This window comes from Cyprinus carpio, chromosome A9 (assembly GCF_018340385.1).
Source record: "Cyprinus carpio isolate SPL01 chromosome A9, ASM1834038v1, whole genome shotgun sequence".
Lineage (NCBI taxonomy): Eukaryota > Metazoa > Chordata > Actinopteri > Cypriniformes > Cyprinidae > Cyprinus > Cyprinus carpio.
The window spans coordinates 12,445,742-12,458,466 of NC_056580.1; the positions used below are offsets into that span (position 1 = coordinate 12,445,742).

Here is a 12,725-nt window from a genome sequence, read left to right on the forward strand (position 1 = left end):
TTAAAGATTGTTCATGGAACCATTGATTCCAATAAAGGAGCTTTAAAGAATATTCATGTTGAGGTTTCCATGGCATCAGACACGATTGAGACTGGAGCAAATGAAGCAGAAGTCTGCAGGGTTCACAAAAGTTGACTGGGTGTAATTTAGTTGTTCTTGTAGCCTAGGCTGATATTCATCAACCGGCAGGTGGCATTTGATATGTATATGTTAAAGTGGCACACTGGTTGTACTCCATACAAGAGGTTTGCAGTAATTGTACAGTCTGACTGTTGCACTCTAATGCTGCAGAGAGTTGATCTGTGCATGGAAAACGTTTCTATTGAGCATATTCTATTCATTTTATATGCCTCGTTTAACATGTCAGGTCGTGTGTGTGTGTGTGTGTATATATATAAAAATTCGTGTGTGTGTGTGTGTGTGTGTGTGTGTGTGAGAGAGAGAGAAAAATTATACCCTCTTCTCTCTAGTCTGGTTACTGTGGGTTGGATGATGCTGTGCTGTAATTAGGAATGGAATGTGGCGTTTAATGTTATGACTCGAGACAAGTGTGTGATGCGTTCAGTGGGCAGACAGGCCTGGGTGTGTTCATGTGTTCACCTGTGTGTTATTGGTCATCACTGGGAACAAGTTGCTTGATTTGTCATAACCTTAAGAGGCTTTTTTTTTTCTTTCTTTTTTTACAGTTTTATCAGTGATCTGTTATGCATGTATTGAAATCCTTGACATTTATTTCTCCTTTGTTTGAGTTTAAAGGACACTAAAGAATTATGGAATAACTAAATTATATAGTATACCCTACCTTTCAAAAGTTTAGAGTCAGTAAGATTTTTTTAAACTAATTATTTTAGCGAAGGATGCATTCAGTTGATCAAACACATGCATAATGTTATAAAAGATAAACAAAGCTGTTCATCAAAGAGCCATTGATAATAATAAAAAATGTTTCTTGAACACCAAATCAACATATTAGAATGATTTCTGAAGACTGGAGTAATGGCTTTGCCTTCACAGAAATTAATTATTTTAAATTGTAATTATATTTCACAATATTATGTTTTTATTGTATTTTTAATCAAATAAATGCAGCCTTGATGAGCATAACAGACTTCTGGCAAAAATCCTACTGAATCCCACTGACATTTTTTTTTTAATAGGTAATGTATATAATAATTGTAATAAAGACTGGTTTAAATAAATACAAACTCGTGTTTGGTTTGCATGTTTTGGTCTGCATATGTGATATTTAATGTTGTCCAGTGCAACGTGTTTAAAGACCCAAATGTTAAACCCCTCCCATGAATGTGTTCACAGGCACCGCCGTCCATGGTAAGCACAGAACAGAGGCAGCATGCAGAGCACATATTCCTCTCCTTCAGGAAGTCAAAATCCCCCTTTGCCGTCTGCAAACACATCCTCGGTGAGTCTCAGCACCCGGATCTCACAGACACTTTGACTAGTACTGACTCCACTGTGCTGAGTCTCAGTTCTTCATCATATCTAAACATATTACAGGTCACCAGTGACTTGCCAGTCTTTCTCAGAAAGCACAGACTTTACATTTTAAATTTGTATGTCTGCTAAAGTTTAATTTATCAATTATAAATCGCTAATTTGATAGTTTTCAGAAAACAGCAGTTAAGAAATCATCTGATCACATGATATGTTTGCACCAGATCTGCTATCCGGCACTCCATTCAAGTTATGTTTGGCCTGATTTTGTTTAAAAAAAAAAAAAAAAAAAATGACCACATTGTTTTGTTCTTCAGTTTTGCTAGAATTGTATCAGAGCCTTAATGCATTTTTAATGCCTAAACTCATAAAACTCTGATGTGAATTTCAAGGACATATTAAACTTTGTTCAGAGTGTAAAATAATGTTGTACGCACTATAATAATTTAGAAAAGAATAATAACAAGTGAATGTTGTCTTTCTCTTTCACAGAGACTAGTAAAGTGGACTATGTGTTGTTCCAGGCAGCCACAGCCATCATGGAGGCTGTGGTTAGAGAGTGGATCCTTCTGGAAAAGAGCAGCATCGAGTCCCTCAGAACATTCCTCCTCACCTACGTCTTACAGAGACCCAAGTAAGTGTGTGTATGAACATACAACATGTGACAGCATCCACAAAACTTTTCTGTTTTGGTCTGTATTTAGCTTGTCTCAGTAAAACTGTGCATCTCTTACCTGATATTTGAATTGTATACATCTCTCTCTGTTCCCTGCAGTCTGCAGAAGTATGTTCGAGAGCAGATCCTGTTAGCAGTAGCAGTAATAGTGAAGAGAGGATCTCTTGACAAATCCATCAACTGTAAGAGCATCTTCCATGAGGTCAGCCAACTCATCAGCAGCGGCAATCCCACAGTGGTAAGACTTGTGTATCACATGGACCAAAGCTGTGAGAGTTTGCGGTGCTTTGAAACTATAATTCAGCAAAGGCTGAATGTGCATTGTTTGTTTTCAGTGAGAAAATGACAAAAAAAAGAGGGAGAAAAAAAATTACAGCACCTGTGTAAAACTTTGCTAGCAAAGCAGTTTGAAGTGGACAGAATGTCTTTGAGGGAGTGAGTGAAGGCCAGGATCAGGGTTTGTAGATCATCAGGGACGGGAGAGCTTCCTGATTTAAGCAGGAGAGAGGGAGATTTCAGAGTGTCTTCGGGTAGACTGTAAACAAGAAGCTAGATTGTTATGTAGGCTAAGTGTAAAATGAAAGAAGGAACAATGTGAGGTGGTGAGGTTATCTAAAAGTGGCTTGACAAATGTGTCTTTTTGCAATCTTTACAAGTCATGTAGTGTTCTGCTTTGCATACTGTATGTTTCATGTTGAATGTTATTGGTACATGTGATGAGTGCTAGCAAACATTAGTAAAATGATTTTTTATAATACTTCCCTGTCACTGAATAAATATATTGATGTTTTACTTCATTAAGTCAAAACATTTTTAAATTTTGTGAATAAATCACGTTTTGGGCTTATTTGGAACACATACAGGCTTAAATGTTTCAAAGTACATGCCAGACTTTTGACATTATTCATATATAGCTTAAATTTATATTCTATACTGTACATCAACTAATTAGTACATTTTCAAATGAGAGATAAATCTTTCATTTTAACAAAAATGTTTTCATTGAATTTTTTTTGTCTTCCTATAAATCTGGTCAATATCTATGAAAAACGCCTAAACAGATTTTGGTGGGCTTAATGGGTACACTTACCGTTATTGTCTATTGTAATGTTTTTCCCATGAATGTGGTTGATATGGATTTAAAAATATATATATATATAATAAATTATTAAATACTAATATAATCCTTAACAGTAATTTTAAAGAAGCTGTGGAAAAATTATGAAAATCTGTTGGTCAGGGCCCTGATATGTGTTGTGTTGTAACATATTAAGTTGACAGTCTGTGTAAAAAAACAAAACAAAACAAAAGTGCCAGTGTGTCCCTAAATTTTGACCATTCCCCTAAAAATAATTTATGGCCATGAGTGTTCCTAAACAAAATTGTTAACAGAGCCCTATGGAAAAAAAGAGAGTACGCACTGTCTCCTGCAGAGGGCGCTCCTCTTTTATGTTTTGAATTTGTTCAATTTAAGGTTAAAGAGTTAATGTGTAATATATAAAATAATACTTTATATAGCAAAACAATTAAGCCTTTGGGAAACTTTGGTCCCCATTTCATGTATTTCGTACCAGTATAGAATTATAATAGGTCATTTAAATGGCTAAATAAGTGTGTTCCATTTGTTTCCTGAGAAATTGAACCTATTTTGCCTTGATGGAAAGTAATGCCTGTATCTGTCCTGCTAGCAAACACTGGCCTGCTCCATCCTGACGGCTCTGTTGAGTGAGTTCTCCAGCTCCAATAAGACCAGCAACATTGGCCTCAGTATGGAGTTTCACGGAAGCTGCAAACGCATCTTTCAGGTATGTCTTTCCGTCCCAATCAATCGAGTGTGTCCTTTGTTAACAGGTGTATTGTCCCTGTGCTGGCTGTTTACTGTTTATATTTGTATGTTAACCAGTAATAGCCAAAATGTTTAGAAATATTCATGCGATATGAATGTTTCATTGATGTCAAATCATTGATGATCCTATATAGTTCTTGTTAATATTTTGAATTAGATTTTATTTTTAAATTATGTTTTAAGTTTTGTTTTTAATTTTTTTTTGTCTTTTTTTATATCAATATTGTTTTTATACATTTTTATTTGTCAGTTCTAGTTCATTTAGTTTTAGTTAATTTAGTACTAAAAAGTAAATAAAAATGAGACGTGTTGCCTAGGCAACTATCTTAAATAAAATGGTTTTTATTTAATTTTTTTTCTACTTTTTTTATGGTTTAGATTGTTAATGAAAACAATAACAGCCATGATCTGAAACATGCTGTAATCACAATGCATATATGCAGGATGATGTAATAATTTAAACAAACCTGACATTATAACCATAATGTCAATGAAATATATATTATAACAATTTGATATTCTAAATGAAATATTCTCAAATTTAATTGGAATTGATTTGAATCTTGTGGAATTGAATCTGGAAATTAGTACCAACACCCAGCGTTAATTTGACTGCTTGTGCCTTTTATGACGATTGTGTGTGTGTGTGTGTGTGTTGCAGGAGGACGATCTCAGGCAGATCTTCATGCTCACTGTGGAGGTCCTGCAGGAGTTCAGTCGGAGGGAGAACCTCAATGCTCAGATGTCCTGTGTTTTCCAGCGCTACCTTGCGCTGGCCAATCAAGTGCTCAGCTGGAACTTTCTTCCACCCAATCATATCCTTTCATGAAAAGATTTTAGTGCCATTTTATATTTGTGTGTATGTTTGTATCCATGTCTTTTTTACTTGTAAATTTAGAGGAAAGTAGAGAGGTGACGCAGGCTGAAATTCCTGTGAGCACTAGGGAGCACTAGACCTGGACTGCAGCCACAAATGTTTTAGAGGTACAAGGTTAAGAAAGAAAATTAACCGTGACTTATTTTTGGATTAATAATAGACAGGCTATAATGTGATAATCATTCTTAACCTTCATAACATTTATTGCAAAATAATCGCGAACATAGATCCAGATCCAGGCTCGTTTCTTGATGCTTGTTTAAAAAAAAAGAACCTTGACCTTGCTGGTAACTTTTTTAGAGCATGCTTTCACCTGCTTGAAGCCACAAAATTTGAACCTCTCTGGCATTTGTATTCATGATCAATTTGCATCTAGATGAATAAGAACGTTTGTCCCACAGTTTAATTAATTTGAGCCATTTCTAAAGGTTTTAAGGATCTTGTCTCTCCTTAGTTTTGCTTGTGTCTTGGCATGCCTTTTTTTTTTTACTATTCGCATGTGCTGGTGTTAGTCCTAAATCATGAGCTGTGATTGATGGTGCGCGTGCGTCTGTGTGTGTTTTAGCTCTGTGAGGTGTTAATCCCACTCAGGCTGACTTTGTGTCTCTGTGTCTCTTTAAAGAGATCTGAGCTGGCGTCTGTGCCAACCAGGGTCACATATCACTTACAAAGGAGGCCTGTGCCAAGCCCTTATTGTGCTCAATAAGTGTGCCTTTAAACACACAGCTCATTGAGTGCTGGGCTGGAATGTCGGCCAGCCATTTGTGCATTGATGTGTTTGCATAGTTTCAAGTCACATTAATCGCCCACTGGGTGCTGGAGGAAGATAGTTCTTTGATACCAAGAACACATTTGTTGAGGACACAGAGAGGACAGAGTTGGTTTATTAGTGTTAATTTCTAAAATAGACTATTTGATAAGTTGCATGAATGAGTTGTCAGTTAATCTGTTCTTTAATGTGAGTCTATACAAGACTTGCATTCACAGCACTCTGTGTGTGTATATGTATTTGTGTATGTATGTTATAATAATTTTTAAATTTACTACTACTATTTTATTCAAATTGTTTGTCCTTGCTGCGAATTTTACTTGCTCGCCCGGACGAATAGCCTGATTAAGTGACCAAAAAATAACTAGTGACGCATCGACACTTGAAAATGATTCTTCTGATTTCATTATGTTCAGCTTAAACAGTGATTGATGATGATTAGTGTATTTCTGATATCAGTGTGACGCTGTTGAGGCTCGTGCTGCCTGTCTCTGAGAGAGACTTTCATTGAGAAATCAAATGTGCGTAACGGCACACAAACTCACAGAACAAACATACTGAGGTGAAAATTCAAAATGTTCAGTTTATTTATAACATGATGTAGTTCGGTAACACATCATGACAAGGGAGCAATTTTGCTGAGTATTTTCACAATTGCAAATGTTACTTTGATTGTAGTTCAACAAACAAGTACTTACTTACATTTTTTTTTTCTATTTCACAAACGAAAATAGTTCCAAACAAAGATCAGAACAGAAGTATTGCACATTCTCAGAGCAACACAAGGTGTTTTTGTTATTGAATGATTTAGCGTTTTGAAGAAATGAGTGACTCAAAATTTTATTTAAAACATTAATCTCATAACATTATTTACTGCAGTGTAAATTATTGAATTTGATTGGTAACAGCCCTATAATGTATATTGAATTTCTTCAAGAATCTCTGTGATGTGGGGATATTTCATATGGGATATTGTCTGCTGGTATGAAAAGTTGATATTTTGATATTTTGTTTTATTTTTACATTAAACACATTAAATATTACATATACGTATATATTATATGATATATTGTATATATATATATATTATATACATAAACATAATATCATGTGCATTTCGGTCACAGGTTTTAATATATATATATATACACGCACACACACTAAGATGCGGTTTTACTTTTGAAAGTATCTTATGCTTACCCTATTTTACTATATAATAAAATCCAATTAATTCCAATCAAAACCAAAATATAAATGAAAATCAAAAAATAACAGTTTTCTATTTTACTGTATTTTAAAATGTAATTTATTCCTGTTATGGCCAAGCTAAATTTGAAGCTCAAGAAAAATCTTAGCATCTTGTTGTGACACTACTGATATAATTTTTTATAAAGTTTTATAAAAAGTAAAAATAAAATAAAAAAAAGAACAGCCTGACAGCTGTTTATTTGACATAGAAATCTTTTGTAACATTATAACTGTTAGTTTTTTGATTACTTAATACTTAAAACCCTAAACTTTTTAACAGTATTTAATATAAAATATATTACATTTTTGTAATATATTTGAAATAATTATGTATATGATGTACTGTAACTGCCAACATGACGTGTGTGTGTGTGTGTGTGTGTTCCCGACAGCCGCTTAGACTCTTTCCTCAAAGTGCCGCCATCTCTCAGTAGTCAAGGCCATGGCATGCGTGTCATCTTTCCATGACACACTCCCACTTGACGCATGTACATGTCATTTGTGTGAATCGTAAACATGTGATTCCCCTCAGTGTCTGCAGGACTGCATGTCTGTTCATGGTCTTAGTGACCCTGGGGCGGGTTGTGGCCAGGCTTTGAGCCGGTCAGGTGCTCTGAATGGTAGAGCGAGATGACAGACGGCTGTGTGCCACTGCGCATTTCTAACACACATGCACAAGTGGAGCAGAGCTTTGTAAGACCGCTGTCCCTGACTTGACAACAGGGAGGAGGGCATTCCTGGAGTGTGAGGGGAATCTTAAGAGGGAGGATGTGACACTCAGACTTCCTAATAGACTTGGATCTCATCTCTGTTCTCTGGCACCAGGCAGCTCTCAGCACTCTCATAATCATTATGTTCGCTGAATGCCTCCTAAATGATTCAGTCTGCAGTCCTAAATTAAACACGCAATTTCTTCAGCTCACATTCAGCTGCTATTTACTTTTTGCACTTCTGTGTCCACTTTTGATTTTAATCGGCCCTGCCGGGGTATCATTAATCTATACTGAGCTGCAAATATCTATGTATTCAGTGATTTTGTGTTAAGGAAGCAGCATCATGCAGATTCAGACCAGTTCCAACTGATTTATGCTTCTGAATTGTGCAGTTGCTAGCTTGTTGCAGTGGCCCCTTCTGAAAAAATATTTTCCTTGTGTGGTAACTGGAAACTTTGTTTTGTTGTGGTACATGTTAAAATTATGCCTTTTAGCTGATATTGCTTTTTGTTTTCTTCATGTGTGCTCTTGGGGGAAATCCAAAAATCTGAGTAGTTAGATTATATAACTTTCTAGTGACAGTGTTACCAAATTTTTGAGACGTCACTCTAGTGTTTTTAGGAAGCTAAACAATTTGAATAAAATAGTAGTAGTAGAAATTTTATATTATTATTATTATTATTATTATCAGTAGATAAATATATCACTGGTGTAATACAAATACAGTGTGTAAAAAAATATTTAATAATATTAAATATTTTGCTGTACAGTAGGAAAATTATCATCTTAATTACACTTGCAAGATTTGGCAGAAAATGGCAAGAAGACTTTTAATTTGTGTAACAATAGTAACTGTTCTGTAAATATTGTAGTAGTTTTAGTGCTTCTCATTACAAATTCAAATTGAAATGCTGTAATAAGTTCAATTTGCAGCATTTACTGTGAGCCGGGACACTCTGTGATGCTGAAAACTAGACCATGAGCTGTATGCATGTAAATGAACACTGCAGCGATTTTATACTAATTTAATTCATTTGCAGATTTTTTTTTTGTGATTTGATGATCGCAATATCAATTTGACAATATCAATATTTTCTGTTCATTATGAGACGGGACAGATTAAACTGGTGGGCCACCACAGTTCTACATATTTAATGGGAAACACTGATTAGAAAAGGTTTTAAAAGGTTACTGAATCAAATCCCTGTTCAGTATATCAAAACTAATTTGAAATCAAAAGTTTGTTAATGGAATTGATTCTCTGACAACTCCAACATTCACACTTCGTCATCCTATTAAACACTTTAAAACTAGCAACTACGGTCTTCTCTCAGATTATCACCTTTCCATATAAACAATGCCTTCTATAATGTCTACCAGTGTGTATGACTCTGTATTCACTCCTTGAACTCGTGTGAGCCTCCATTCTCTCTCTCTGCCTCAGTCACAGCATGAGTCTGTTTCCTAAAGCCATCATGTCAGACTGTGTCTTCATCATGGCTTCTTCTGCTTTCTCTCACATGCGACACACCTCTAATACAGCACAGATAAATGTTTAATCATTCCATCTGAAGACCATGTATGTGGCTTTTATGTGAATATTCTGAGTGCGTATGAAAGTCAATGAACTGAATGTTAATGTTAGTATAAATGATTGTAAATGTTAAGGACAGTCTGAACCCCACCTCGTCTCCAGGAGTTTTTACTGTCAGACTTCAAATCGGCACTACTGTTCAAAAATGTGGGATTTTATTTTTAAATAAATGAATGCTTCTATAATGTTACATAAGATTTGTTTCAAATAAATGCTGTTCTTTTAAAACAGTTCTGTTAAATCACAGTTTCCACAACATATATAATGCAGCACAACGGTTTTCAAGCTTTATAAAAATTGTTCTATCTTACTAACCCTAAACTACTGAAAAAAAATTTATAAAAAAAAGACAATTAACATTTGAAATATAAGATAATTACATTAGTAAAAATTCTAGATTTAAAAAAAAAAAAGTGAGTAAGTTAACTTACTTTATTGCAAGTCTTTGCAGTGTGCATTTGTTTTATAAACTAATGTTGAAGTTATACATGTGCAAAAGGGCGTCTTTGGTAGCTGCATCACGTCTCACACTGTTTTCTTTTTCTCTCTCTTTTTTTCACTCATGGCATCTCATACCATGAGTGTTTCTATCCATGTGTCAACTTTTATAATAGTTTAAGTTCAAAACACATCTTGAGTCTGCTTCTGTGCTATTTCATTGAGCTCAGTCTAGCTGAACATGATAACATGTCTGTTGTGAACACCGCTGAGAGACTCATCAGGTGAACACAACCCTACATCAGTCCTTACTTGAGACCAACTATTCGATTTCTGAGTTTGTCATGTGTTTTGTGTCTTCAGCAGCTGGGACGAGGGCTGGTGGAAACGAGTCATGTGCGTTCGTGAGTAAGCCCGGGTTGGGTTTCAGTAGGTCATATCTATCACCCTCCCAGTTTTTCATACGCTCACACACTTTTCCAGCAGTGGCTCCAAGTGACATTCAGTGACCGGCTGGTTTATCCCCTGCGCCCTGTCCATCCGTCAGTCAGTCTCTCCCTGCTGCGCTCACGTGGCAGGCTGCTATCAGCCCGCTGGTGGTCAGCACACAAGCTCCAGCTGCTCTCCCTCGAGGCCCATTCTCTCCTCAGCACGGGTCACTCCGGGCCCTGGGCCTTGCTATTTTTAAGAGGCCATAAAGTCAGGTCTGATCAGGACGGACACAGGCAGAAGAGTTATAACACTTCAGCACACTTATACTAGTTTGGCACCTGGCACTTCGCAGTTTCAGTTTAGTGAATGCGTAGTGAATAATTTGCTTTGACATATGTGGCTGTATATGGTGGACGTGAGCAGATACTGTAATGTGTGTGTGTGTGTGTGAATGAGAGAGCGCTTGCATTTGTCTGCTGGGAGTGACTGTGGGTCCGGCCCAGAGGAATGCGTGGCCTTTGCCGGTAACTGGCTTTGATCAGACATTCCTGTGGGAGCCTTTTCTCTCGCTCTCTCTCCCTCCCTGCCTCTCGCTCTTTTTGACGTTCCTTTTTCCCCCTCCATCTCTTTTCCCAGTGGGCTACGTATGGAAAGGGGGAGATTTTGAGGTAAACATTAAGTGGGTGGGGACAGTGCAATTGAACAGTAGTAACGGTGCTGCTGAAGAAGAGCGATAGAGAAGGAGCTGCAGAAAACAGACGCTGGGAATTCACTGCAGCAATTTTCCACACTCTTCTTAGTCCAGAACAGAATGGCCAGAGAGAAGTGACAGAGGGTTAGAAACGTCTTTCCTTATCCTTTCTGCTTCTGCTATTGCCCTTAACTGAGGTGTCACTGGGGAGGCACTACATTGCCATGTTCGAAGCGACTCAGAATGTCATGCTCAAGCCAACCGAGTCCTGGAGGGAAACTCTTCTAGACCACAGAGTCATGGACCTTTTCTTCACTGTGAGTACCAACTTATACATTTATTCTATCTGAGGTTTTTTTCCCAACTTCATGCTTGGAAATAGCTCTTTTCTTTAATCATTTTTCCTCTTTTCTTATCATGCCATTGCACATTCAATACCAGCGTCCCTGCTTCCCCTCATCCTATGTTTATTCCTCTCATGTTCTTTCTTCCTGCTTTTCTTCTTCTAAATAATTGTCTCCAACCACTGATGTTTTTACCAAATGACACTGCATTAGACATTGTTATAAATATTTAGCAGATATAGAAATATCTATAAGGCACGTTTAAAAGAAGTGAGCTGCTGTTTTTGAAAATGTATCTTTTTTTTTCAAGGTGTCAGAAATAGAAAGTCAAGAAGAACCGTATTTATTTGAAAAAGATTATAAATGCCTTTACTGTCACTTTTAATGAGTTTAATGCATCCTTATATAAAAGTATTTATTTCTTAAAAAAAAACCTTGCTGACCCAAAACTTTTGAATGATAGGCTGTATGATGTATTATGTGATGCTTTCAGCACTCCTGTATAAACGTGAACTTGGGCTTTTAGTCTGAAATGGGATCTGTGGGTGACACAACTGTCCCAGAGCAAATTAGTTTCCAAATGTGAAGTCTGTCTGAGTTGCTCACGGCAATAATGAAAACATTACAAGGAAAATGTTTGGTAATAAGGTAATAAATAATTGTATTAGATATGCATTAGTACAGATTCAGTGCTGTCAAAGTTGTCCTGAGAAGCAAATCTATCATGAGCATTATTATATACCATAATGATCTATAGTTTCATTTTGATGTTAATGTTCAGTTTTAAAGTGACGTTTAGCCAAATATGGTGTCCCATACTCAGAATTTGTGATCTGCATTGAACCCATCCAAGTGTACACACACAGCAGTGAGTAGTAAACACACACACACCCAGATGAGTGGGCAGCCATTTTTTTTAGCTGCGGCTCCCGGGGAGCAGTTGGGGGTTCGATCCTTTGCTCAAGGGTCTCACCTCAGTCGTGGTATTGAAGTTGGAAGAGAGCGCTGTACATTCACTCCTCCCACCTACAATCCCTGCTGGTACCAAGACTCAAACCCACAACCTTTGGGTCTGATCTACTTTTTAAATTCTTCTACTTCTTTTTTAAATCTACTTTTAGACTCCATTTTCCCCAGAAAATCATGTGTTGTGCATGCATTCTGCATAATACACCTTCCAGTCATTAGAAATCCAGTCTAATGGCTCGTTACATCTCACAGAACTAATGCCTGTGAGGCTCAGGTTGTGATGTGTGGAACATTTCTGTCAGGTTACCCTCGGCATCAGTGATGCATATGCCAAATAGCGTTCCGCTCTTTCTCCATTACCATTACACGCTCTCCGAGGCATGTGCTGCCAAATAATGCTCTGCTTTCCACCATCAGTCTTGGGTGGTTTTTACAGCCAGATTAGACATTACTTTCCTTCACTCTGCTGCTCAGGAATGAGTCAACAAGGTGCCAATATGCTGCTCCATCATTCACGCCTCTTTTCTGAGAGGAGGCTGCGATCTGTAAACTGGCGACAAACTGCGCAGCCGTCTTAATAAGGGTCAATCTGTTGACCTGGAGGTCAAGGGCTGTTCAAACATAAGTGTCTCATTTGTCTTTTCTGGAAATTGCTGTTTGGGATTTTAAGCATACA

The 12,725-nt window shown here is 36.9% G+C and overlaps 1 protein-coding gene across 1 annotated transcript in view; it reads left to right on the forward strand.

Annotated features, from left to right (window-relative positions):
* LOC109064375 (exportin-4) overlaps positions 1-12,725 on the forward strand; it is a 32,636-nt gene that overhangs the window by 2,827 nt on the left and 17,084 nt on the right. The window contains exons 2-7 of the mRNA XM_042763507.1: positions 1,315-1,420; positions 1,945-2,086; positions 2,228-2,366; positions 3,817-3,933; positions 4,636-4,789; positions 10,941-11,053. Of these exons, the coding sequence (XP_042619441.1) occupies positions 1,315-1,420; positions 1,945-2,086; positions 2,228-2,366; positions 3,817-3,933; positions 4,636-4,789; positions 10,941-11,053 (771 nt within the window). The remainder of the gene's footprint in view (positions 1-1,314; positions 1,421-1,944; positions 2,087-2,227; positions 2,367-3,816; positions 3,934-4,635; positions 4,790-10,940; positions 11,054-12,725) is intronic.